The 26,743-nt window shown below is 47.5% G+C and overlaps 2 protein-coding genes across 10 annotated transcripts in view; both read right to left on the bottom strand.

Annotated features, from left to right (window-relative positions):
• Positions 1 to 1,440: 1,440 nt before the first annotated feature.
• PRMT2IP (PRMT2 interacting protein) lies at positions 1,441 to 20,745 on the bottom strand. 4 transcript variants are annotated; one of them, XM_015889072.3, is made up of 4 exons: positions 13,333 to 14,099; positions 8,312 to 11,701; positions 7,559 to 7,592; positions 5,051 to 5,233 (listed from the first exon to the last, which is right to left on the bottom strand). In XM_015889072.3, the coding sequence occupies exons 1-4, from the start codon at positions 13,430 to 13,432 to the stop codon at positions 5,203 to 5,205; spliced, it is 3,555 nt and encodes a 1,184-aa protein (XP_015744558.3). In that variant the 5' UTR covers positions 13,433 to 14,099; the 3' UTR covers positions 5,051 to 5,202. The 4 variants fall into 4 exon arrangements, with proteins under 4 accessions (XP_088004541.1, XP_025026220.2, XP_015744558.3 ...); XM_088148415.1 differs by lacking the exons at positions 7,559 to 7,592; positions 13,333 to 14,099 and adding an exon at positions 20,172 to 20,745 and having other exon boundaries at positions 1,441 to 5,233; XM_025170452.2 differs by lacking the exon at positions 7,559 to 7,592 and having other exon boundaries at positions 1,441 to 5,233; positions 13,333 to 14,098.
• Positions 20,746 to 23,548: 2,803 nt separating this feature from the next.
• The window catches only part of PPCDC (phosphopantothenoylcysteine decarboxylase), a 43,121-nt gene continuing 39,926 nt past the window's right edge, over positions 23,549 to 26,743 (bottom strand). For 2 of the 6 annotated variants that reach the window (XM_088148437.1, XM_088148436.1), the window contains exon 6: positions 23,549 to 25,399. In XM_088148437.1, the coding sequence (XP_088004563.1) occupies positions 25,266 to 25,399 (134 nt within the window). In that variant the 3' untranslated portion in view covers positions 23,549 to 25,265. The remainder of the gene's footprint in view (positions 25,400 to 26,743) is intronic. The other 4 variants (XM_088148434.1, XM_088148435.1, XM_025170454.2 and 1 more) reach the window with 3 other exon arrangements.

Genomic DNA, 26,743 nt, shown 5'->3' with positions numbered 1-26,743 from the left:
AATCAAGTGACTCTGGGTGGTGTTCCACACCTGGGTATAAAAAGCTTCTCTAATTTAAAACACCTGTCTATCTTTTATTTTCCAGGTTAGTTGGCAACTCTAATTCAATAGGATTAAACAAAACCAAGCTACACCTGTCTCTGCGATGCTGTGAAACTCCACGCGTTGGGTGAGGTTCATGAGATCTTCTGCAAAAAATAAATCCGTGGCCTCACCAACGAAGATACCGCAGTAGTTGTTCACCTAATTCCTGCTGAGTAAATGGGGTGGGGTTGAAATGGTGTACCTTTCAATAAAGTATTTTGAATGGGGAGTATAAACACGATCATTTGGTAACCGTTGCACTAAATCAAATTACTGTTCAAAGGACAGATTCCATTCTGGAATGGAAAGTTTGCTATTATTTGATTTCTATATTGATGTATTTTCTACTATAATTCAGATTGAAGAATCCAAAACAATAACTCCATTAAGAAAAAAAGTGGAAACTTCTTAGGAAACGTTAAAACCCAGAGACAGACCCAAACCACCATTTAAAAGAAGTTATTCGAAGAGTGACTTTCGTCACTCCTGCAAATCACAACTAAGGAATCAGCAGTTTAGGAGAAAGCAGAAGGAAAAAGTACATCAGGCAGGGGAAGAGAGACCAGCTTTCTTGGAACCCTTAAAAAAATCCCAGAGTTTAACAAAGATTGTGAGTTGGCAGAATCTTACTAAAGAAATTTAAAGGGGGGGGGGATAAATATGGGAGAAAAGGAAGGCTCCTCGTAAAGGCTTTGTATTTGAGTTCTGGTTTGTTTCTGTGCTTACGCAAGTAGAATTAAAAAGCAGCAACACTGAATTCGTCTAAAGACTTAATTGTCATGTCTATGGGCTCAGTGGATGTGTTAATTGCTCACAGATGCAAACAGTTGTTGTGGTGCCAGAAATCTTTTGTGCACGGCTGCTAATCTATAGCGATTATCTGCAGCTCCTCAGCCTCCCTTTGACCTCACCATTTACTCTTCCTCCTCCTCCATCCCTCCCCTCCTCCAGGCCCAGGATACACCTTCACCCAGATAATAATCCAGGCGTAGGAGGAAGTGGCCCGTGATCCACAGAAGCTTGCTTAGACCATCATAAAAAGGGTTTTAAGCTGTCACAGGCCCATAAAAACGGGTTTCTGCTACAACAGGCCAACACAGCTACCTCTCGGGAGACATTCTAAAAATATTTTAAGGTTTATTAAGTAAGTGACACAAGAAGCGATGGTAACAATGGTTAGCAAAGGTCTACCTAGTCCATAGAATTATAGGTGGGAAGAGACCTTGGACTCTTCTGGGGAATTCTGGGAGTTGAAGTCCACTCATCTTAAAGCTGCCAAGGTTGAGAAACCCTGCTTTCAGAGGGAACCGTGAATGGAGACAGGAAGAGTGCTTCAAAGAGAAGTCAAGGAGATAACCAGGTCCAAAACAGTTGCTTTAATTTTAACGAAGCACCTCTTAGAAACTGCACCCTGAACCAAAAGAAAAATTAAATAAAAAGGCACATATGCTCCCGGTTTATGTACAACGTTTACAGTATTATGCATTTCTTTCCAAATGGCAGCACAGTACAATTTCATCGTCTTTGCTTTTGTTGCGGTTGGGTTGGTTTCCCTGGCCAGAGGGGGCAAGTGAGGGATGGACCTGTGGCTTCCCCACCCCCCCAAATCTGGATTGATTTGCGTGTTCAACAGAGAGGCCCACAATTTAAAGATAAGCAGGTAGAAACACATGGACGTTGTTGGAGCAGAGGATCCAAAATGCGCCTGCTGCACGTCCGAGATAAAAACGAAGCCTTATGTTTGTAACTAGCACGGCTTCATCCCCTTTCCAAATTCTGCCACAACTGGGGGGAACATGCATGTTGAACAGGTCAGCCCCCAAAGGAGCCATCGCGAAATTTCATTGCCGTTGACCATCTCAATTGGTTCAAAACAGCGCAGCCAAGAGAGGACCATCTTCCACGCTTGTCCCCGGCTCATTTTGGCTCTTTAGAAACGAACCTAAGGGTGCTTTTAGAATTATTTTATTTTTCTTCTTCGCTGCTCCCCTTCTCTTTCATTCTCCAAGCTTCATTTCTCAGAAATGAACTTTTTCGACCTGGGTGCTTCAAGGGAGCTTGACCTATCCACGTTTGATCCTTCCCACCAGTTTTAAGACACGGTTCAAGCCTGGAGCTTCTAAAATGCAGTTGCAACTGAAATCTGCTACTCGTATCAAAAGATCACACACAAAAAGTATCAAACAGGAAGTCTAAAAAAATAAAATAAAGTAAAAACACCCTTGAAATCAGCAGCAATTCCTTATAAAGGCAAAACAAATCACATTTCTAAAATGTGGGAGTTTGTGCCATGTTTATGCCCGTCGGCGTCGTGGAACTAGCACAGCCCTTCAAAAATCAAATTTAAACACGTGCATGCTGTTTCGTTTCACTTTGTAGGTACACAAAGCCGGTCACATCGTTTTTTAAAATACAGATGTTCTCAGAAAAAAGTGTAGAGTGTTCTTTGAACTGTATATCTTCAGGGGGGCTAACAGGACTGAAAAATCCTTCAAGTTGGGTTCCCCCCCCAAAAAAGGCCTGTATGCAGAAAACTAGCACGTCAGGGAGAATGCCAAGACAGAATTTCTCTTCCTGACATGCGAGCTTTCTGCATGCAGGGATCTTGATTAGTTTGTTCCAGGAAAAGTGAGGGCGTTCCTTTCCTCAGCTCACCAGGTGCAACAGGAGAGAGAAATTCCAGATCTCCCATGAGTTTAATTCTTAACTTTAACAGTGGGGGAAAGCAAACCAAGAACCGCTGTCTCTTCTGCCAGCGCAGAAGACAGAAAAACACGCCACAGCTGTTGCAACTGCATGCACTTCTGTAGTCATTGGTTGCAACACTAATGTGGCCACCCTGCCAGTGACCGCAAAGGTGCATGCAGTCACAACAGCTGTGGCAAGTTTTCCCTGCAGTGGCTACTTTCATCCTTCAAGGATTCTCCAAGCTGCTGCAGCAAATCAATCTGACATCTCTGGATACTTGAGCACGGCTCAAATCCCTTACAGTGGAAAACTCCGTCACACTCTGAGCCCAGTTGTCGAACTGCAACTAAGTGGAATGCAAGAGCTTCTTCAGAGTCCCACCTTGCAAAACGGTCTCCCTGAGTGTGGTCTTTTTCGGGCATTTCCCCCTCAAAGTCAAGTCGCTGAGAGCTACACCCCCACCCTGCTAAGTGGTCTGGCCATCGGAAGACATCTGGAATGGCTTTGCTTTCAATTTAAGCTTTAGAAGGAGCCCCTTCCTCACACCTTCCCACAATTTACCTGGGACGTCTGCCTCAAAAGCACTCATCCCCATCAGCGGTGATGGTGGAGCAGGAGTTTAGGAAATTGTTCCATGGGGGGGGTGCATAAAGCACGATCCATGCGCTATGATGTGGCTCAGATCTATCAAGTGGAATTGGAGAACATCCGAGGATCTGGAAGCCCCTACACCTGGGGAAGATTCAATTAAAAGCAGCCTTGGAAAGATCTTTGCGGCTCCCCCGAAGGTTGCCTTCTTTCTAGTAGGGCCAACTCAAGAACCTAACAATTGCAGAGACTTACAAGTATCAGATGAAGCAGGAGGGAGAAGAGGAAAGATTACTTTCAACCAGAGGACAAGCAGTTCTGATGTCCCCCAAGTACCCTCTTCCTGAAGGAGTTGTACCAACACAGCTCTGTAAAAGCAACACACGAGCAGTGTGGTCTGGGAACTACAGATACTACTTCCATAGTGTGTGCACCACTGCTTTTCTACAGACATGGCTACTCCAGTGGGGTTGGTTTGGTCAAAAATGAAGGGCTGGAACTCATCAGGGTGACCATCAGCCAACATCCCAGGGTTCCTCTCCATGCTCCAAGAAGGACAAGCAACTATCAGTAGCCATCCTCTGGGTTTTCCACAATGCCCCTGGACAAGCTTCGTTCTAAGATATTCTGGGAACTCAACAAACCCGTTACTCATAGCTGCTGGAACAAGCCAGAACTGAGCACAGAGGATGGGCCCACCAGGGAAATTTCCCGGGACGTCCTCAAAGCTCCACCTATGTAGAAGATTTGTAAAATGTACAGTGAGATTCATATTTCATCTCTGGTGTCAGTTGGGACAATATGAGGCCGTTTTGTAGACCCAGCTCCAGTTCAAATTGTTTTTTGACAAAGCAGTGACCTGAAAGCTACTCATGTGTGGTGAGTTTCTGGAAGTGACATGGAGCCCTGAGGTGTTGAGCACCATAAGAGGACTATCTGAATCAGGCCAAGGTCACCTTTCTCCATAGTGTGTCATGTGGGAAAACAGTCTTAACCTTGAAACATGATTATCCTTTCAACTGTGTTCCGATCCAACAGCAGGATAAATCAAATTGCCCCTCTTTTCTTTCACACACACGTAAACACCCATCTACTCATTCAGCCAGCTCCACCCAACCTTTCTTATAATCCTGCAGAATCTCGAGGTAATATTGCCACTCTGGCTCACTGTCGTACTTCACCTCATAAACTGTCTTCAAAGGGTTTTTGTGGCGTTTGTGGACGCGAAGCACCACACCCTGATACCAGGCTTCTGTCTTGTCCTTCTCCTCATACAAGTGCCTGATTCTCTTCCCAACAAGTTCTGGATACTCAGAGGGCAAGGCAGACACCCTGGCACTACTGCATCTCCGCCGCTTGAAACTCTTCAGGAGGAGTGCTGGTGGCACTTTCTTTCTCTTCCTTGAAGGACCAAGAACCTGAGGTCCCTGAATATCCTGAAGAGCATTCTGGAATTGGATGTGAACCACGGACTTCCGCAGGTGAAGGATCTTTGAGGCTCTGGTTGTCCTCCTAGCAACCTTAGCAGTCAGTTTCAGCTCAAGAGTCCTTGGCCGTTTATGGGATGGCCTCTTAGCACCAGAGCAAAGAGCGAGTCCCTTGGTTTCCAAGGCTGTGTCTTCCTTAGGAAGCACCTTCATCCCATTTAGCATACAATCGTGTTGGAGGGAAGGTGAGGAACATCTGAGAAGGGTTCCTGTATCTACTGGTTGGTGAGTCTTGCAATGCAAGCACACAGTGCCAAGACAGGCTGCCAATCCATATGCTTTGTCTTTGGTACTCTTCCCTCTGAAGTCCTGGCCACAAGACTCGGTGGCTGCATCTGTTCCCAAAGCCTCAACATCACTGTTTGGGATCTCCCTCGCAGGATTCCCTGGGAAAACGAAAAGCACAGAACAGTCAACCGAATGAGCATCTTCTCTCAAGGCAGAGATGCTGTCCACAATTTTGGTCCTAAACTCTTTTTCCAAAGGTTCAACAGATCTCTTCATTCTCCAACTAATCTAATTCTGTTCTAAAGGGAGAATGGATCCCATTGGCCAACTTCTAATACTTCTTCTTTTCACATGATGGATTAGGGATTCCTGGGCTATGTTCCCATCCCAAAAGATCTCTCAATCCCAGAGTTGTTATCTCTTAACAAAAGCAAGCACTCCAGATGTGTTGGAATTACAGTCTCCAGAATTTTAGGCTGACAGCCATACTGGCCAGAAGAAGGGCAGGGTAGTCCCAACACATGCTCCAGGGAAGACACCAAGTTAGAGAAGGTTGTCTTAATTAAGAGCCCCCCACTATGCCTTCTCTTCTCCTGATGCTCCTGGGGGGCAACATCTGAGCAACATAAAAACTGCAGGGACACCCATTTCTGCTATATGCTAGAAAATACTTCCCTCTCACCAATTAGATCAGCTGCTAGGAGGAGAAGTGGGCTAGAACATTTAAGTGGAGGTTGGAAAGCTACAGCTGCACATTGTGTTGCAGCTCCTTCACTAAATTGGTGGGGAGGGACAAGAGGACCACACCAAAGGGACATAATCTGAGGTTCCCAGTGATTCACAAGAGCCCACCCAAATCCCTGCTGAATTCTGCAATTCTGCAAAAGAAGGAAAAGCTGTCAAATGCATGGAGAGCACTCACAGTAGCTACGTATTCAAATCCAACCAGTACCAGCTTTTTTCCCCCGCCCCCGCCTATTTTTTGGAACATGGCCCTCAGCACACAAAAGGCTAAGTGAGGCTGCACCCCCAAATCTAGTTAATCTCCAAAATCTTTCCTGTGGAATTCAGCCGTGTTAGAAGTTTCTGGTTGTTGCTGGTTTAAAAAAAAGTAAGCTATATAAAAACGGAGAGAGCCAGTTTGGTGTAGGGGTGAAGGCACCAAGTTAGAAACCAGGAAGCTGTGAGTTCTAGTCCCTCCTTAGGCACGAAGCCAGCTGGGTGATCTTGGGCCAGTCATACTCTCTGGCAAACCACTTCCAAAATCTTGCCAAGAAAACTGCAGGGACCTGTCCAGGCAGTCACCAGGAGTCAAGACTGACTCGAAGGTGCCAATATATATATATATCGATTCTGATATATAGAATGAATATATCAGAATCCATATCTATCTATCTATCTATCTATCTATCTATCTATCTATCTATCTATCTATCTATCTATCTATCTATCTATCTATCTATCTATCTCTGCATATATTCTGTATATATATTATACATACATATATATATGTAAATAAAAAGGAAGTCAGGCCGCCGCTGTTCTATATATCAGAACAGCCATTGCTCTTCTGTACACCAGATATCTATTAACCCAGGGAAGTCAAGGACCAAAAGAGATATAAAGCCCCACTATTTGTTAGAAGATGTTCCCCGGCTTGCCAGACTCGCAGAAGCACCATGCACCATTTGAGATGTCCTTCAGGGTAGTAGGGGGACCTTCAGCCCTGTCCAGCCGCACCACCAACCTCCAAGGGCCTGTATTTTCCACCTGCAGTGGTATGTGGGAATGACCTTGGGAGACAGGAGGAAGAGCCACAGCCTAGACAATGGTCTGATAAATGAAATCTGAGTCTGAAGGAGGGATGGGGGTGGAGAAAGCAACCCAGAGGGGACCCTTCTTAGTTTTCAGGAGAGTAAAACTGAAGGAAGGGAGGGATTCTTTCAGACTTGCAAGACTGATGTTACCCTTGCGAGGTGGTCCACAGAACAAGCACAACCAGGAGTACGCTCTATTTTTATTGTTAGGTTATATTAACAGAATCTTGCAAGTCTGAAAGCACCTCTCCCATCCCTTACTTTTACTCTCCCAAAAACTAGGAGGATCCCTTCTGAGACACTTTGACCACCCTTCTCTTTCGGACTCAAATTTTGTTTATCAGATCATTGTCTAGAGTGGTGTTTCTCAACCTAGGCCACTTTAAGATGAGTGGGCTTCAACTCCCATGCTGGCTGGGGAATTCTGGGAGTTGAAGTCCACTCATCTTAAAGTGGCCTAGGTTGAGAAACACTGGGCTAGAGTGTGGCTCTTCCTCCTGTCTCCCATGGTCATTCCCACATACCCTTACAGCCCCTGAGCAACACAGCTACCTGCCAAAATCACAAGAAGTCTACCACCTCCACTTGTGCCCAAAGGCATTCCACACTCAAACTAAACCAAGCAGCAGCGAGCAAGACACACCCACACAAAGAATGGATACCTACTTGGAGGCGTGCAGGCCCGCCTGTGAACTTGGACCTGGAAAAAATAAAGGTGTCGAGAATCATCTGAAATGACAGTAGCTAGGGGACAGTTGGTCAGAGCTAACGAAAGAGAGACAGTGAGTGTGTGCGTGCACGTGCCTGGGTGTACGTGTGGTGTGTGCAACGGCATCTTATGTTCCATCTTGCCCCATGCTATCTACTGCCAGCTTTGCTAATGTAGCACCTTCCAGCTGGACTGAGACTACAACTCCCATAGTTCCCAGCCAGCCCAATTGCTGTCAGGATATAACACGGGTAAGAAAGATGTTGCTGAATTATAGCTCTCAATATGTTCCTCACCTCTGGATTAAAGGCCATTTGCCAATACTACAGGCACCCAATTCCATGCCTTCTTAGCCAACAATCTCAGAACATCCTCCCCTCTACAGTTTAGCCAACCCCGGATCTGCCAGACAACTCTCTTAAGCTCCCTTTCCCTTGTCCTCTCCCCACTTAGAAGGCGGAACCCCAACCACCTCTGGAGGAGACACAGGAATTCTCTCCCAGGCCTCAACCCTGACCACTATGTAGATTTTCTACCCATATCTGTAGGGAAGACCAACCGAGACTGTGCCCATGCAAGGGGGAAAGGTGCAGAGATCAAAGCCCAAGAAAATCACAGTTTGTGCAAGACAGAGGAGGAGGAGAAGGAGAAAAAGATAAAAATATGTTTAGTTCAACACTGAAGTTTCAAAAGAAGGCCCACGCTCTTACCAAGCTGCTGCTTGACACACTCGTGCCAGTGGAGGTTCAAGAGGTCAGGGTAAATGTCCGGCAGCTGTTTCAAAGCCAGCAGCTTCAACATCCGAGAAGTACAGCTCTTGAGGTCCAGGTCCCTCAACAGCTTCTCTTCAGACAAGGTGGTAGGACGCAGCTCTACCTTGTGGTCCTGTAAGACATGGTCAACCAACACACCAGAAAGGTTGGGGAACAGTTCCTCTTTCACCACGTGAATAGGGATGAAGGTGGTGCCAGCTCGAATCACGTGAGGAAAGGGGCACCTGTGACTGATCAGGAATGTCTCCAGCTGAGATAGCAGCTTCCTGATAAGCACCGCTACATCCTTAAAGGCCAACCAGATCTCTTTGCCCCTGGAGGGTTTGTGAGCTTCAGAGAGCTTTGGACCATTTTTGGGCTTGGTGGAACTGATCGTCTTCTCCTGCAGCTCCACAGTGGACTCGGCCATCTCCAACCATTCCTTGAGTTGATCAGGGGAGGAGGCAGACACCGAACAAGAAATTATAGTGCAGACAGACGTATGCAAAGCAGTGAAATACTGCCTGGGTGAATGTTGCTGACCAAGAGGTTTTCCAGTGGTGGGATCCAGAACTTGGGCCTCTCTAAGCACAGGAGAGCCAGCAGGGGTGCTAGGTGGCAGGGGCATTGAAGCATCTGGCGGTTTAGCATTAAAGCCTTTGATCTGCAAAATCGGAGTTTCAGATGGAGTTACAGCCTGGGAAAGGTTGGACCCAACCAAGGGGGCATTTTGCTGAGTTATCTGTGTGTCAGAACCTCTTTGGAGAGAGACATCCTTGGCCCCAGAGCCAGCCTCAGCTGCATGAGTTTTAAGGATTTTGAATTTCTTGAACAGAAATGCCGCAGAGCTGTGAAAATGTCCGTTACCCCAAGAACCGCTGTTGACAGGCAGCACCAAGGCCTCTCTGCTTGTCTCTGAGACAGTCTCCTGGCCGTTGGCTGCTCTCTCTCTCGCTTCTTCACCTTTGATCTTTGAACCTCCGCTGTCTGGAGCCTCAAGCTTCTTGGGCAGCTGCTGAAGATCAGGTCCCTCTGCCAAGCTTTCCGTTCTAAAGCTGAGATCTAACACATGGTCTTCTTGGGCAAGTCTCTCAACTCTACCATTGGAACAACTGGTAGGGGATGGCTGGCAAGACACAGGATCATTTGGATTCAAAAGCTTGACCTTGGAGCTTTCCCAAGGCCCAGCATTATCTCCGCTATCTCGTTCTACCTGGACACTATTTTTACCCACGTCAGCATCTCCAGGTTTCGTTATTGCATTGCAGGTGGTTTCTTTCCACCCAGGAAGATCCACCCTAGACTCATTGGTCAATCTTTTAGAGCCTGTCCAAGGCAGACCTTCATCTTCCACACTGTTGCCTCTGCTCCTGGGAGACAGTTCCTCAGCGTGGCAACTTTTAGAGGCATCCAGTTGCACCAAATCGGCAGAACCTTCTAAGTACGCTTGGTATGGAGCCAAGCTGAAAACGTTATTGATAACAGGCATAGGAGGAGAAGAAGTAGTTGAGGAACCTTCACGCTGTTTATGAACTGCCTTTGGTTGTTCCTCTGAGGACCACTGTACATTAGATATACATTGGATGTTAGAAGCCTTGAGAACATTTTTGGGCAGGTCTTGCTTGGAGCAGGGATTGTGGGAGATAACTGGGCTATCGGAAATAACTATGCAGGCTCCTGATTCATCTTTGTGGGTGCTGGTGTTCCTAGATTCAGAGGTTAAGGAGAATTTTTTGTGTGTCTCAGAAGATTCCTCTTCCCTCACCGTCACCTTTTCTGGTGGGCAAAGATCCTTCTTGCAGCCACTTTCCTGTAACTTTCCAACCGTGTTGTAGCAATGAGATAGCCGGTCTACTTGGTAAACAGGATGGAAATCCTGTAGACCAGAAGAATTTGTGCTGGCTTCTTTTGCAATGCGGCTGCTCTCACACCAGTCTGGAAGACTACCTCTGCTGCGCCAAGGATTATAAGCTGGAGGAGCCTTTTCAGGCAGAGCACAGGCAGAAACAGGACTCTTTGGCGCAAAGTCTATTTTGGTCACTGAGTTCTGTGGGTGCTCATGTTCCCTTGAAGAGTGACGCTCAAGGGGGGTCATAGGAGATGGGCCAACAGCCTGGTAAAGATAGCTCTCCAGATGACCAGGATAGTAGCTGCGAGAGGTTTGCTGAAAATACGACCCAGGAAACAGCTGGGCGTCTTCACTGCTTGGAGACCCAAAACCTTTGCAGGCCGCCAAAGTGAAGACCGAGTTTGATTTTTCTGCTTGCATGTAGCTCTGGTGATACAACAACATCTGTTCGTGAGAGGCGAGGGGATAGGATCCCAAGGGGTAGCATGTGGGTGATCTCTCCTGATATGCCAGATCCTGGGGATTCACCAGTAAGCTGGGAGGAGGAGGAGGAGGAGGAGGAGGAGGAAGCCTGGACCACGTGTGTTTGCTGGGGTTGCTACCCGGGGTCTCCGAGACGCTTTTCTGGCATACGGCGGGGGAGCTGGCATCCAGGGAAGAGGCACTCTGAGACCCCTGGCATTTCTCAAATGCCTTATGGTAAGGCAAGAAGCCCGCAGAATGGGCAGTGCCCTCTTTGGGCCCCTGCTGGAACTGGATGACACCAGCATCAGGCACCAAGGCTTTCTTGGGCCCCACTGTGCTGTAACTACGGCTCTTGGTGCCGGTGGGCAAAACCGAGGGAGAGGGAGGCCATTCCAGACGCTTTGAGAGGTTTTCCATCTGCATTCGCAAGGCTAGAGTGCCTTTGGGGGAGTAGCCAGATTCCGCCCCGTAAGGGTGGCTTCGGTAAACTGGTTTGGGGGCTGCCAAGGTGGGGCAAACGGCAGGGGCTGCAGGGAGCTGCTGGGTTGGGTATCCCTGGATCCAGCCTTGCTGAATGACACCTGAGTGACCCATGTAGCTGGCCCACCGCTCTTGGGTGGCACATTCGCTGACCTTCTCAGAGCCCCGGACTCTCTGACGGGCTTCCAAACCTTCAGGTTCTGGCTTGTACGTGGGTTTCTCTGTCCTTGGAGACTGGCCAGGTGCACCTCCTGTGCAATGGCTGTAGGTCTCAGCGGAGGGCCAGTGAGTTAAAGCTTTGGGCCCTTCGTGGCACTGCAGTGGGTAAGTAAAATAGGAGCCTTTGTAACTGTAATGGTCTTCCGTGGTGAGGTCGGGCAGCCCATTCGTCCTGCACAAGCCCACTGGGTGGATGTGGGTTGGCTCCACCTCCAGTCGAGGGAGCTTGCTGTAACTCATGGCACTCACCGCTTCCAAGAGTCGCTTCTCCGCCATTATACACGCTTTCTGGCCACCGGGCTCAGACAGGAAACAGAACGGTCGCTCTGGATGTTCTGAAACAGGAGAAAAGAGAGAGAGAAAAGTCAGCCTTCGAACCTGACCCTGTTATTTATGCAACTGGCCATCAGGAGGAGCACACCTGGTTGACCCATCCCTACATCACGCTCATCCAACTGACTCAATTCAACTGTCTGGGGCTAGTGAAAGGCCCCAGAAAATAGAAGTTTGGAGGATCCCATCACCTTGTTCTTGAAAACTGACCCAGTCACCTTAGGTGACGTGGAAGCCTTGAACAATATCCAGAGGCTGCAACTGGTGTTGGTTCCCCCGTGGACAGTTATGTGCACCCCCCGGATGGCACGTTACACCTCTGCTCTGTGAGTTGCGTTGGCTGCCAGTTTGCTTCCAGGTGGAATTCAAGGTGCTGGTTTTGACCTTTAAAGCCCCACGTGGCATGGGACCAGGTTATCTGAGGGACCATCTCCTTCTGATCACATCTACCCGTCCCATCAGGTTGAGCAGGAAGAATATGCTGCAGATCCCGTCTACTACAGAGTCCCATTTAGCAGGACCCAGACAGTGTGCTTTTTCTGCTGTGGCCCCCACCCTCTGGAATATCATTCCCCCTGAGGTGAGGTCAGCCCCATCTCTGTTAGCCTCCTGGAAATCCCTGAAAACATGTTTTTTTCCAGCCACCTCGGGGATCCCATGGTGAACCTGCAAGGTGGCTGTGTGATGTCAAGTGATGGAGGTTCTCCCACAATCTTGGGTTATTTATGTTCTTATGGGTTTTTTTTTTCATTCATGTTTGAGAGTTCTATGGTTTTTAATGTTATTAAGTTTTGTATGCCGCTCAGACTCATGTTTCGTGAGATGGTCAGCTATATAAATCAGATGGATGGATCCAGCAAAGATCTAATAGAAAAAAGATAGAAAGTTCTACTGTTGTCCTGAAGACTCTCTTAACAGAAGATAATCTATTTATTATTCTGAAGAGAGGCTACTGAGTTCATTTTTGCAGATAGTTATTTATGAAAGGTAGAGTTAAGTTTGCTGCTAGCTTCTACGACAATTTATGTCTGTCCCTACTGTCTTTCTGCCTCTTCCCACAAAGGATGCACAATCTATAATCCAAATCAGGAGAGCTAATTAAGGAAGGGAGGAAACTAAAGGCAAATGAAGATGAACTTGTTTTTATTCACATAGCACAATTTCTAGCAACACGTCAGGAACAGAATTAGTCTCAGCACTAAGTTTCCAGCTTAGGCTTTTAATCCATCTCTTTCTCACCACTGGAAAAATCCTACCACCAGTTTTGACTCTCTTACTCCACAATCTCTTTCACTCCATCTGTTTTCCTCTGTTTCAGAATAGGACCTTCTTCTCAAAGCAATTTTCTCATCTCGGGTATCAGCTGCCAAGGGTCCCATTTGCGCCTAACTATGAACCCCCATGGGTAATCTGGGGACACCTAGCCTACCTCACAGGGTTGTTATGAAGGCTGGGTACATCAGCTGAAATCCTTGGATGGCCAGGCGGGCAAGGGGGGAGCAGGGATTAAAGTATATGCACATAAGTGAGCAAACAGTGTGGAAACCTAACTGATGATGCAGGGACCGTAAATGAGAATATCTATGCAGAGAAATCTATGCACCCTGTTATTTGAAAGAGAGGCAGGTCCCACCTGTTATAACCTGTTTCCTTGGGTGATGCGCGCAGGATGTTCCAGCTGATGGAACCAGCTGCACGAGAAAGAATTTATTTTCCAATCTCCCAGACCTCATAAAACACAGGCAGGCAAACCCACAAGCCCTCAACTGACCACTCTGGTTGAGGCAGATGGGAACTAAAGTCCAAAGCGTTGGAGGAAAGCATAATGTTCGCCCTCGGAAAGATGCTCGACTCCTGGTGACCACGTGGACAGACTCCACGTAATTGTCTTGGCAAGAAGACCGAGGTATTCTTCGTGCAAGATTTTAAAGGTACGGCCCTGGAGGTTTCCTTGTGGTCTCCCATCCAAGTACTAACAGTGGGCTAAAATACATGGCACAAGATGGGTTTCTCTGTTTGAACCCCCAATTCAGTCCCCTTTGTGGGGGAGGAATTGGAGAAAAGATTAAGAGAAGTAGAGAGTACGTTACAAGACCGAGGGAGAACCAACAGAACAATATTTCGATCACAGGTTGCTGATCCGAACATTGCAAAAGTTAAACGTGTTCACCGCATTCCCCTCTACACAGTGACATGCCTTAGGTTAAAATCAGAAAATCAATAAAGAGCGTGACAGGCCACCCAAGGTCTGCACAAAACTTCTCAGAAAGCCTTCAAAATGCTTCGTAATTGAGATATTTTTGGTCCCTTGGCTTTTCAGAAACTGCCAAGTCAGAAGAAAGAAGAGGAAAGAAGGTATGAGTCATATTATCTAGACCAGTATTTCTCAGCCTTGGTGGCTTTAAGATGTGTGGACTTCAATTCCCAGAATTCCCCAGCCAGCCATGCTGGCTGGGGAACTCTGGGAGTTGAAGTCCACACATCTTCAAGCGGCCATGGTTGAGAAACGCTGGATTAAGCTAACCAGCCTTGGTGGTTTGGTGGTTTATCAGCCTTGGTGTCTTTAAGATGTGTGGACCTTGGTGGCTTGGTGGTTTCTCAGCCTTGGTGGCTTTCAGATGTGTGGACTTCAACTCCCAGAATTCCCCAGCCAGCCATGCTGGCTGAGGAATTCTGGGAGTTGAAGTCCACACATCTTCAAGTGGCCATGAGAGTTGAGAACACTGGATTAAGCTAACCAAATGACTCCAACCTTCAATTCCAAGGTTGAGAGTGACATCACCACTGCTTTATCTACTTATTTTTCAAGGATGAAGGAGGCAAATCCCTACTTCACAAAACCGGCACTATGATTTCTCTCCCAAGCGCAGCTGCAGGAGTTGCAGGAGGGGAAGGTACAGGCTCCCTCAGATGAAGAAAACTCTTCGGAGGCTTTCCCATCCATATGAAGCATTTGCAAGCCTTCCAGGAGATACCTGCTGACCTGGACTATCAACCCCATGGACCGCACTGAGCTCTACTTCTGGATCAAGCGATATGGAAAGTCGCCTTCATTTAACAGCCTGCTTGAGATCACTACAGCAGGCTCAATCACATCATTTCAGCCAAGGAGGAAGCAAACACTGGGGTCAACACAAACTATAGTAATCAATGCCCCAACACGACTTTGGCCAAAAGGAGAACTGGTCCTCCTGTTTCTGGGCCAAGTGTAGATGTGGTTTGTTGTTCTCTCTTCCACCAGTCCAGCCAAAGGCTGTAGAATTGACAGGTGCTCTTCCATCTAATTACTGAGTTAACCCTACTTAGCTTCCAAGTTCAAGCAAGGTCAACTTGGCAGCACCACCTGCCACGGCTGCAGGTCAACACGGACACCATCATTGCAAATTGGCAACCAATTCAGATCTTTCAGTAGAGGCATCATATGATCCCTGTATCTTGCACCAATGAGGGCCCCAGCTACCACATTTTGCACCAGATGCAACTTGGGGACACTTGTCAAGGGTAGCGTGTTGGCTCTTGGAAGTCTCCAGAGATATGAGATGGATGCTACTGTAACCTAAATGACCATCGTCGGTCACTCAGAGATATCCAAGGGTAGATGGGCATTGCCCTATCCCACGGCAATCGTTTGCCATTTTGTCTCTTGGCCTGCCACACTTCCACATAAAAATTAATCGAGCCTTTTCTTCCTGCTAGATCCCTGACAGCATTGAAATGGAGGTCCCTCACTTAAGGACCTTAGCTGCTATATCACTTTTCCACTCTTTGCCGGCAGCTATCGTACCACCAACCGTCTTGCTTCATTTTGTGTTTTTAATTTAGTGTTATATTTTGTAAGCTGCCCACTTACAACATGGAATGGGCATCTATATTAAATCTAGAGGAGGAGGAAGGAAGAAGGGGAGAAGGAGGAAGAGAAGGAAGAGAAGGAAGAGGAGGAGGAAGTTTCCCAGTGCTTAAATTTTGCAAGTTTTTTCTGGTGATGGGTCACCTACACCTGAAGCCTAACCTCACATCTCCTCCCTAAATGCAGCGTCACCATTAACTGTGCCAAAGTGAGCTGGGAATATTCAGGCAAAGAAAACACACGATTGCTAAGGCTTCCCATCAACGTGGCCTTGGCCGGGTTTTACAAGAGTAGGAATGTTGTAACCAGCTTTTATGATCGATTCTGTTTGCTAACTGATTACACGCATATAGAGAGAGAAAAAGAGAACTTATAAAAGACTTCAAAAACCCTCCGGAGGGGGAACTGACCGTAAACAGGGAGAGAAATTCAACCACATGCAATCAGAAACGTGTTATAGAATGATACAACTAGGATACATCCAGTATCACTCACACTAGTGTTTCTCAACTTTTTTTTCACCCATAGCCCCCCCAACCTTGTTTTAATTCTGTGCCCCCCTCCCCCCGTCCTGGATTAAAGACATGGGAGAGCAACTAGTGTGTTTTCTAGTGTCAACAAGACACTATTTGCAGTACTGCACACTTTGCTTTTCTGTGGCCCCCTCAGCATGTGCAATGGCCCCCATTACACATTTTTCACCTGTGGCCCTCTTGAAATATCCTTGGGCCCCACTGGATTTTTTTTTTAAAACTTTTTGTGGGATATATAAACATTGAATTATGTTGTATAGGTTTGATGATTAGAAATAATATGGGTTAATAGAAATAATGGAAGTTATGTAGTAAATTTAGAGCAAGACTTTGATGTATATTGTTACTTACATCTGTTGGGGGGTAGGTTGGAAGTCAATTCTTTTTGTGGTTATTGTTTTTTCTTTTCTGTAGTTTTGCTTTTTATTATTTTTCTTTTTAAATTTTTTTCTTTTTTCCCCGCTATTTTTTATTCTTAGTATTAGTCTTGGTTAGTTTTTATTGTTTTTTATTAATAAAGATAGAACAAAAAAAGAAAAAGAAATATCCTAGGGCCCCCAGTTGACAACCACTGACTTACCCAATATTTCATTTTAGCTGTTATTGAACCTCCTTTTCAATATGTTAATGTGTTTTATTACGTCTAATACTAATTTTAAAATATTCATAACCAAGTAGCATGGGGAAACGTAAGCTTGGGTTTTTCTAATAAGTCAACAAAGACTGCATTCTTCATCCTTAACAATCTGGGTGGCTGGTTATTGTTAATTAATATTAGTATTACCCCCTTTCCCTCTGGGGTGGAGGGGTTGAATTGAGCAAATTCTGGCAGTAGAGTCCAGCACTGGGAGATATTCCTCCCCATTCAAAATTCTCTTAATCAATAGGAAACTGGTAGCACCTTTTCAGACAATTATTAAAAGGCATAAGCACTCGTGAGCTGTAATTCACAAAAGCATATGCTTTTTTATAACTCTTGTTATTAAAAGGTGCTAGCAAACTTCTGATTTTTGGCTACCACAGGCCAACACAGCTCTCCTCCTGCAACATTTAATCTCCTAATGTGACTGTTTTGGCTAAGTGATTATTTATGGGAACATCTCTGGCATTTTGGAAGTCCAGCATCGAATTGCCCTGAGACCTATGTTCTCTGGAGTGGTAGACACACCTAATTTATTTTTAAACTGTTCTCTTAGGTAGTGTACCTTCCTCTCTCTTTTTTAGTTTAAAGATTTAGCCAATAGTTATCAATAGAATGGAATGCATTAGCTTATTACAAACAAATATTTCCTTATCTAGAGTTAAAACAGATGTCTTCTTATTTATAGTTAAAACAGATGTCTCCTTATCTAGAGTTAAAACAGATGTTTCCTTAAATGGGCATTTTATCTTTCCTATATATGTTTTTCTATACATAAGATATATGTTTTCCTTTACATAGGTTTTACTATGTGATGTGCTCCTTTATTTATAATGGCAGGAGCAAGCCTTTTCCTTTTATAAAACGGCATTACTACTGTCTCTACAATTTTTCATCAAGCCTTGATTTAAACCAATTGTAAACATATAAGGAAAATATTCCAACAATACATTCCTGGGGGAGATTAATGTTGGCAAAAACACACTCCCACATTCTGAGACCTTGGTGCATTATTTTCAATCATTCTTTTTAACAACTTTGCATCACTTCTCAGATGTCTCTTACCCAAGAAATGTGCCATGAATTTATGACCTTGACATCTTAGACTTTAGGGGTTCTCAGATCTGGTTTCACTAACATAGTACCAGAAGATCCTGGGCAAATAAATGTAAACTGCACGGATGGCTGCTGCTCCTTGCTATAGATGTCCTTCCATGTTTGATGTCATAACTCAAACCAAAGGAGATGATTCCTATTTTGTCTTCCACCCGCTTCTTTCAGGTGGAAAGAAGGCCTGTGCTTTGTGTAAAACCTGCAGAGCATTGCAGCTAAGACTCACCTAGGAGTGATTTTATAGAAATGTTACTTCTGACCATGTATTTGTTGTTCTTTTGCTTGACAGGTTCTCTGGGCAGATCTTAAAGTACTGGGTATTTGTGTTGTACATGGCTTATCTATATGTGAAAATCAAGACCCACAAACCCTAAAAAAAATAAACAAATAGCAAGTGAGCAAATATATAATTTTTGCCATCTATTGCCACCCCAACTGAAATTTGGGCACTAAAAACTCCATCAGCATCTTAAAGAGCTGGAAGACAGGACCTATTTCCATCTGAAAAGATTCTTCCTGGCTATTTTCCCCCAAAGTGCCAGTACTACCCTACTGAAGCCAGTGAACTCTACTCATAAGAAAATATGCACAAGACAGAAGATAGGCCCACGTCCTAGCTGCATTAAAAAGAAAAAGCAGAGCCAACCTGAACAACTGGGGTTCAAAGTGCCAGAACAAGCTACCTTGTTCCTGATTTCTTGACTCTTTATACAATTGTGTTTTTCGGAACAGCCCCGACCAATCAGGACCAAACAAACGTGAGCTTCTCGTCCAATCGTCGCTCACTAACTCACAGCAGTGGCATTTCCTACACTCCCCCCCCCCAGCACCTTTGTGTACCCAAGCACTATAGTTACTGCAAACATTGCTTCTGCGGCTTAACCCCTGCCTGCAACTATTCGGGGGCCACATGTAGCCTTTTAGAAGCACAGCAGGCCACGTGTCTGCAGAGAAGCCCTAAGCATGCATTATGTGTGTGCAAAGGCATATATACACACATATACACACACCCCGGCTATAAACCACAGCCGTCACTTGGGCAATCCCTAAAGAGCTCAAGGCCACTTTTTGTAACCCTCCAACAAGAAACAGATGATCTTGGGGGAGCGCATAAGAAAAAGGAAATCTCCTGACACTCAAACAGGAGGGTGTAGTCACAGTCCCTTTAAACACTTTGTCGAATGCAGAAGAAAACCAGCTCCCTTCCGAGGTGGGACTGATGCAGAGTGTGTCAGCTAAGGCAGCAGATGTGGCAAAATAAAGGCATAACAAGGAATCAGTTTGTTTGCTTTTTAAAAAAAGCACCCCTACTTTTTCTGCTCGCTCCAGAAACTCAGCGCCACCATCTTTGTTGAAAACCCAAGCAAAACTGACATTAGCAGGGCTCCTCCAAACACAACGCAGAGGCTTGGCACCCAACTTTAGCGCAGCCGATTTCGGGGAGTGGATCCTTTTTCCCACCTTCCTTCGGCGCTACCCATCTCGGCAGTCCCTTCCAAATGATCCTGGTTTAAAGCCGGCCAGTTGCGCCCAACGTGGAGGAGGAAGCGGGGAGTCACAGAGCATGACGCCGGTATCCAAGGTTCCCACCCCCAAGGCAGTGTTCTGGCCGCCTTCCAATCCCACCATTAACAGACTAAACAGGGCTTTTTTCATCGTCTTATTTTTTTAAACATCTATTTATCTGGGAAGAGACACTCGGTGCCAGCCACCACCCAAACAACACCCCCCTCCCCGCAGAAAGAACACCTGGGTGCCCTTGGACCCCCCCCCCCGCCGCAAAGTGATGCAACAAGAGAGCCTATCCTGCCAGATCTCTTTCGACACAGGCCCGTGCAGATCAAACCTCCTTCCCCAGCAGAGGCGCTGGCAGGGGATGATGGGAACCCAAGTCCCACGGAGCTGGAAGACGTCCAGCCCGGGGGGAAGCGGACGGGAGGCGGGCGCGCCTCCAAGGCGAGAGGGGACCCTCTGCACGGTCGCCCGCGAGCAGCTCCCCGCAGTCCGCCCGGGACTCCTGCGCAGAGTTGCCCGAAGTTACGCGCTCCCCAAGCCGCGGCCACTGCGACTGCAGCACCAGCAGCAATAACAATCACGACAACAACAGTAACAGTAACAACAAGCCCATGCTTTGGACCGGTCGGGATGGGGGAGGCGCCCCCGACTCCCCCGCGCCTTACTTCGGTGTAAACACGCCTCTCCCTCTCTTCCCACGTTGCGCCTCACGTGCAAAGCGGAGGCAGCCCTCCAAGCGCCGCGGGGGCCCCACTCCCTTCCTCCGCGGCCCCCGCGGCGCCCGATGGGGGTCGTAGTCCCCCCCCCCTTCCGGCGGCTCTTACCTCCCGCTCCCGCGGCGGCTCCTGCCCTCGCCGCCGCCGCATCTTCCTCCCCGGGCGGCGCTGCGCCCCGGGCGACGGGGGCGAGGGCGAGGGCGAGGGCGGTGCGCCGGGCCGGGCCGGGGGACCCGCGCGCGCGCCCGCTCGCCCGCCGCCTCCGCTCCGGAGCCCGCGCCCGGCCGGCACTCGCTCCGCCGCCGCAGCCGGGTCTGCTCGCCGCGCGCCGCGGCCCCTGGCGCGAGGCAGGTCCCGCCGGCTCGATCCGGAGCGGCGGCCGCTCCTCGCCTCTCGCGCTCTCGCCGGTCCCTCCCGCGATCGCAAGTCAAGGGCGGGGAGGGGGAGGAGGAGGAGGAGGAGGAGGAGGAAGGCGCCCGCGGGGGAGGAGGAGCCGGGACCCGGGCGCGCCCAGCCAATGGAAGCCCCGCGGGCCGGCGGCCGCCCGAAGTTTGCGCTCCTCGGCGGGGGCTCGCCCGGGGAAGCCGCGCCTGCCCTTCCTCCCGCTCGCGCCCGCGCGGGCCTTCCGGAGGGTCTCCCCCCCTCCCTGGCACAACAGCCCTGGCAGGTCAGCCCGTCGCCGAAGGGAGTCCTCGCTTCGCTCCCCCCCGCCCCGCCCCGCCCCGCCTGCAATTCGACTGGGAGGCTGCCGGTCGCCGGCTTCGTTCCTAAGGCGGAATCCGAGCTGCGACGCGGGGAGGACGCCCCTTCCTCCCTTCCGCTGCACTTCGAGGGCAGCCCGCCCAGCGTGGCACTTCCAGCCCGGCCCTTGCAGGACGCGCGGAAAGCCAGCAGAAGCTTGGGGGGGGGGGCTGGGGGGGGCACCCGCCCTCTGCCTGCCACCCGGGGGCACGGGGAATGAGTGGTGCGGAGAGGCGCGGGTGCGCACGTGCCCTGACCCACGGGGGGGGCACGGGGGGCGACCTCAAGACCAGAAGACTAGGAAATTGTTGTACGCCGCCCAGTCACCTCGTGTGAGATGGGCGGCTATATAAATGGATGGATGGATGGATGGATGGATGGATGGATGGATGGATGGATGGATGGAAGGACGGAAGGAAGGACGGAAGGAAGGAAGGAAGGAAGGAAGGAAGGAAGGAAGGAAAAATGTAGACAGTGCAGACAGGGAGAGATACCTACTAAGACTACTTCGGACGCAATATGTGGAGACCCAGCTCTCTGCAAAGGGCTGTAATTTTATTTATCTATTTTATTTATTTATGGTATTTATATAGCTGGGAAAGGGAAGAGAAAAGAAGCAGAGGACAGCCAGCAGTGAGGATTAAAATGTATATGCTCGGCCACTAGGAATAGTTTCCTGTCTCCTCACCTTCACCCAAAGAGGAAGAAAAATAGGATAATCCTCACTGGCAAATCGCTGAATTTGTCTTGCCTCTGTTTGAGGCATGGACTAATTATTTCTGTTTAGATTTCGGCTAAATCAACAAGCACTTGCTTGGCAGGGCTATCCTGAACCCATCAACTCACAAATAACTCCAAAACTATGAACGGGACTTCAGGGAAGGGAACATGACATACTTTGTAACCCTTTGAAAGAGAGCAAGTGGATCTCAAAAGTTTGCTAGCAAATGGGCTCCCCCAGCCCACTGAACCACAGACCCCCAAGCCGTCCTTTGGTGGGTTCACACAACTCCCTAATCCAGTGTTGTCCAAACTTGGCCACTTTAAGATGAGTGGACTTCAACTCCCAGAATTCCCCAGCCATGGCCATTCCCCATGGGCTGGCTGGGGAATTCTGGAAGTTGAAGTCCACTCATCTTAAAGTGGCCAAGTTTGGACAACACTGCCCTAAGCCATCACCCAAGACTTACAAATGACAACGCTGGGTACACACAGCCCTCAACCACTCAGCCACCCCAGGGATTCATTAGCTGGGGGCCCACCAATCAAAGCAGGGTTAATTCAACCCCACTTTATTATTCCACTCAATTGTTCAGAGCTTGTGCAAAACTGTGCACCGTACCGTGAGCCCCAGGGTTGGATTCGCACAACCCCCTAGGCTAAATGGGGTTGATGGGTTGACAGTCGAATGGACCCTGGGTGGAAGACCATCCTAGTGTTGCATCCCACCAGCTAAAGCATTATTACCCGTTCCCCAGCTTCCCCGCACCCCACTTTTTCCCTCGCCTTCCTCTGGCTACCCTTTACCAACCAGGGAGACTTCCAGCATGACGCAAGGCCCTTCTAGCTTCTGACAATGCGCCAATTCAGAGTGGAAAGTTTCATCTAACAAGCCCCTCGGGGAGGAAGCCTTTGAAATCCTGCAGAAGGAGCCAAGTCAGAGGAGCTCGTCCCTAGGGACAGGGCCCAGTGCTGGCTGGATTACAGCTTCCATGGTGCTCAGCCAATGCTTGGGTTGATGGGGACGGTTGTCCAGGACCCCTAGGGGACCCTGCCTGGGAAAAGGCCGGGCTCTAGAGCAGTTTCTCAACCATGCAACTTGAAGAGGTGTGGACTGAAGCCCACACCACTTCAAGTGGCCAAGGTTGAGAAACACTGCCCTGGAGGGAGGGTTAAAATGAGAGTCATGCTGTGAGATGAGCCTATAAACGGATTTATAAAACAGCGCTTCTGTTCATACATTTCTGGATGGCAGGACCTCCTCCGATGCTTCAGCTAGAAGACTCTTAATTTCTTTTCTTTTTTTATAAGAATGTTATCTTTCCAGCGTTTGCAAGCCTGGCTGCCCCTGTTTGTGCAATTCCTGATTTTAAAAAAAAAAAGTTTATTAATGAACCTATTTCAGCAATTCCCTTTTGGAGTATTTATCATTTTACCTATAGACGTGGTAAGCCACTTCTCACTGGTGCAGATCTCAGGGGTTTAACCATCACCATCCTATTAACCATGGCTATAAAATAAAATCATCCCAAGCAATTACAGATAACTTGACCTGGATCAGGGTGAAGTCTGGTAGTGTATATGAAGGACCCCAGTGTCTTAGCCTTGGATTAGAGACACAGGTATATTAGCCGTGGATAGGGCTACACACACTTTAATAGACAATTTAATCGTACTGGGGATAGCAAAACCTTTGAGTAAACCATGGAAAAGCATGCTGCGTAAATTGGTTGGGTCTGCCTAAGCTTGTTATGTAAACGTTTATTCCTTGAATTATGATTAAGCAAACTCTGGCTTTGCACAATGTACAGATCAGGTCTGTACTTTGTTGTATCAAAAAGTACAATCCGAGTCTTATTGACTCAGCAGCAGCGCCTATTGATTTAATGGGACTTGGACCCAGGTCAATGATAGAGAAATAAAATTCTCCCCGGTTATTTTCTGGTTTGCATCAGCCCTCTTCCACTCCACACACACACACACACACACACACCCAATTTTTTGTTGTGCTTATTTTACTAAGTGGCTTTTAAGTGCCTGGTGAAATGGCTTTTAGAGGTTTTGCAGTATCTTTTGTGTGGGGTCTATTAACAATCCATCTGCTTTCATTGTTTTAAACCTTTTATTCAACTTTGTTTTAGGCAACTTCGTCCCTAGAAATTCAGGGACCGGATGCATGACAACAATTACTATGATTAAGACTGACGCTTTCTTATCCTTTTTTTAAATTGTGATTGCTTGTGGTGTCTAGAACTAAACTCCCTTACAGGCCAGGTTTTATTAAGAGTGGCTTCTCTTCTCCCGGAAAGGAAAAGATGATGAAAATTCAAGTTCCATAAAAGGGGGGGTGGGGGGTGGAAGGTCGGTGTGGGACAACATCAATACTTAAGCTGCCCCAAAACTATGCAGTGATCTCAGTTTACATAATAGAAGATGCCAAATGACAAGTGGCTACTGCTTCCTTAATTCCCTTCTTTTACTTACACAATCACTGACTGCCACGAGAGGCCAGGCCATTGTTCAACCAGTGTGCCTACTTTCCGGTCCTCTAATTGTTCCGCCACTAAAAGGAACAGCCAGGCTCCTGGGCTAGATGGAATAATTGCATAATACATTTCCATTATAAACCTGAACTGGGGCTTCATTAAGGAGAACTATTCTGTTTCACCCACCCCCTTGGCCTGTCTCAGTGAGTTGGACACTTGCAATGGTGTCTGAATCTATCAGAAGCTTGCTTGCTTGCTTATTCCTTCCTTAATTAATTAAATCAATGAATCCATTTATTTGTTTATTTATATGTCACACTTATAAAGCCGTCCATCTCACACAAAGCGACTCTTTAAATGCAATGAAATCAATTAACATTTATTACTTATGATTACTTATTGGGGCGTACTTCTGAGTAAATAAGGTGTAGCATTGACCTGTTACCTCAGTGTTGTCCAAACTTGGCCACTTTAAGATTGAGTGGACTTCAACTCCCAGAATTCCCCAGCCAGCCATGCTGGCTGGGGAATTCTGGGCGTTGAAGTCCACTCATCTTAAAGTGGCCAAGTTTGGACAACACTGTGTTACCCCAATGATTTTCAAGCTTGGCACCTTTTAAGATGCGTGGACTTCAACTCCCAGAAGTCCACACAACTTAAAGTTGCCGAGGTTGCAAAACACGGTGTTAAAACTGTTGTTCCTGCTCATGTCATCCCTTCTTTAACCACATTGTAGGTCATCTCTTTCCCTGAACGTTAGCCTTGATTTGGGGGCAATATCTGTTCTGCCTCATCCCAGAGAGCAAGACCCAGAATAGCGGAGTGAACTTTCAGATTCTGACTGTTTAAAAAAGATTTTTAAGAAGTGCAATTCGGCACTGGAACCAGTTTCCCAGAAAGGTGGTAGGTTCTCCTTTGCGGGACGGGTTTGGGCAGAGGCTGAACGACTGCCCCACCAGGCCTGCTTTGGTTTGGATTTCAGTTCTGCACACAAGTTGGACTCCTCCTAACTCTGTAAGTTTAATTCCAACATTCTCGTGAGATAGGCTGGCAAGCAGACGGCAACTTTGAGTTCAAGGCCGTTCAAACAATGGAATTCTGATCAGGCTCAGGCTCAGAAAAAGAAGCAGCTTTTTATCATCAAACCCTTGTCTTGTTTTGGCTGGTTTGCTGCAGACTGAAGCCCACCTCCTCCTCTTGCATGGGCTGAGCTCTCTGTTTGCATTTGGTCACGTGAGACACGCTTCTGATGGGTTTAGCGATAAAGCAGCAAATGCCCGGTGTAACCACAAGTTTCACTTTTTAAAGATGAGTTAAGACTTTGTAGCTCTTTCTTACAAAGTTGCCACCGTCCCAGTGGATGCATTGGTCCTTGCAAGCTGGTCACACCTATTGGAGGAAGACAGCTGCGTTAGTCTATGGTGGCAGCTTTTCTGACTACTGCATTTTATTCAAAAGCATAAACTTTTGTGAGCTGCTGTTCCCTTCATCAGATGCTCTGTGCAATCTTTGGGGAGGAGGGCGAAGGACACCCTTGCCCTTGGAATGACAAACTGGGGGCTGCCCTCCAAAAGGAACGTGGCGCTGAACTCAAGTTTAAATTGGATTGGGTTCAAATTGAAATGGGACTAAACTTAAGACTGAACAAGATCCCCATACTGAATAGATTCCAATAAAGCCGAGGTTCCCAAACTCTTCAGCTCATCGACCCCTTCATGAAATTTCAGGTTGTTCGCTGAGCCCCCCAACATTGATCATATGAAAATAATTTAATAAATATGGCTTTTAACTAATCGTACTACTAATAGCAGCAGCAGTAGTGGCTAGTCCCATCAACCCTTGGGGGTTGAGACTGACCACCTGAAGACCCGTGTGTCAAACTCAGTTATAACCGGGCAGCTACTGGACGTCACAGCCACATTGGCACTGGGGGTTGTATTTTCTTAGCAGCAGGTGCATGGAGTTAGAAGTCCCCACGGTGTGGTCCAAAAAGTCAAGATGGTGGCTGCAGTAGTGAAGCTTCAACTGCACCACTGAGGCCACCACATTGACTTTTTGGACCCTACACTGCAGACATCTTGCAAAGGAGCTCATGAAAACAGTCTGGCCAGAGGAGATGGGTTTTTGAGTGGAATAAGGAACTGGAGGGTGTGTGTGTGTGTGTGTGTGTGTGTGTGTGTGTGTGTCATGCCCTCCATGAACAAAGCCAAGGTCTTGATGAGATAGGCTCATATACATCTGCTCCACCTGAGGTCCATCATGGGGACAACTTTTGGATGCTAGTCAACTGATGCCCCTTTGGGGTAGCTAAAGAGGATAACACCTGGGTGCAGAACGCAACAATCTGGCGTACTCTGCAAACACAGGAACAGCGTGGGTTTATCCCAGGGCCCGAGTTTGGAACCGAGGCAAGGAGAAGGAATAGGTAAATACCACTGAAGAACAGTGTTAGCTTTGGAACAGGATTTTATTGAACCAATTAACTTTCTTTCACTTTGGCTATTAATGAGCTGGATATGGTGTCTCAGCTGATGGCTTAGATAAGGAAGCAAAGGGCAGAGAGACCTATACTGGGGCATTCACCATGGATTGCACTGCCTCTGAATACTTCCACCCAACACAGGTAGTTGTGTGGGCTCATTGAACACACTCAAGACTTCCTGGGCTGGTTTAGGGGTTGGGTTTCTCCTCCCTGCCCCCAAAACCCTTTTCTGCCCCTTTGAAAACCCAAAC

This window comes from Python bivittatus, unplaced genomic scaffold, assembly GCF_059951505.1.
Source record: "Python bivittatus isolate LINGU-HERP-01145 unplaced genomic scaffold, Pbiv_v1 ctg000530_np1212, whole genome shotgun sequence".
NCBI lineage: Eukaryota > Metazoa > Chordata > Lepidosauria > Squamata > Pythonidae > Python > Python bivittatus.
This window is presented reverse-complemented; position numbering and strand designations above follow the sequence as displayed.

Excerpts from the sequence above, each read along its gene's own strand:
- PRMT2IP (XM_025170452.2), bottom strand. The coding sequence starts at position 13,432 with ATGAGGTCTGGGAGATTGGAAAATAAATTCTTTCTCGTGCAGCTGGTT. Across the intron at positions 11,702-13,332 it reads AAGGAAACAGGTTATAACAG|AACATCCAGAGCGACCGTTC; the intron begins GTGGGACCTGCC and ends CTCCTGTTTCAG. Across the intron at positions 5,234-8,311 it reads GTGTGTCAAGCAGCAGCTTG|GGAATCCTGCGAGGGAGATC; the intron begins GTAAGAGCGTGG and ends TCGTTTTCCCAG.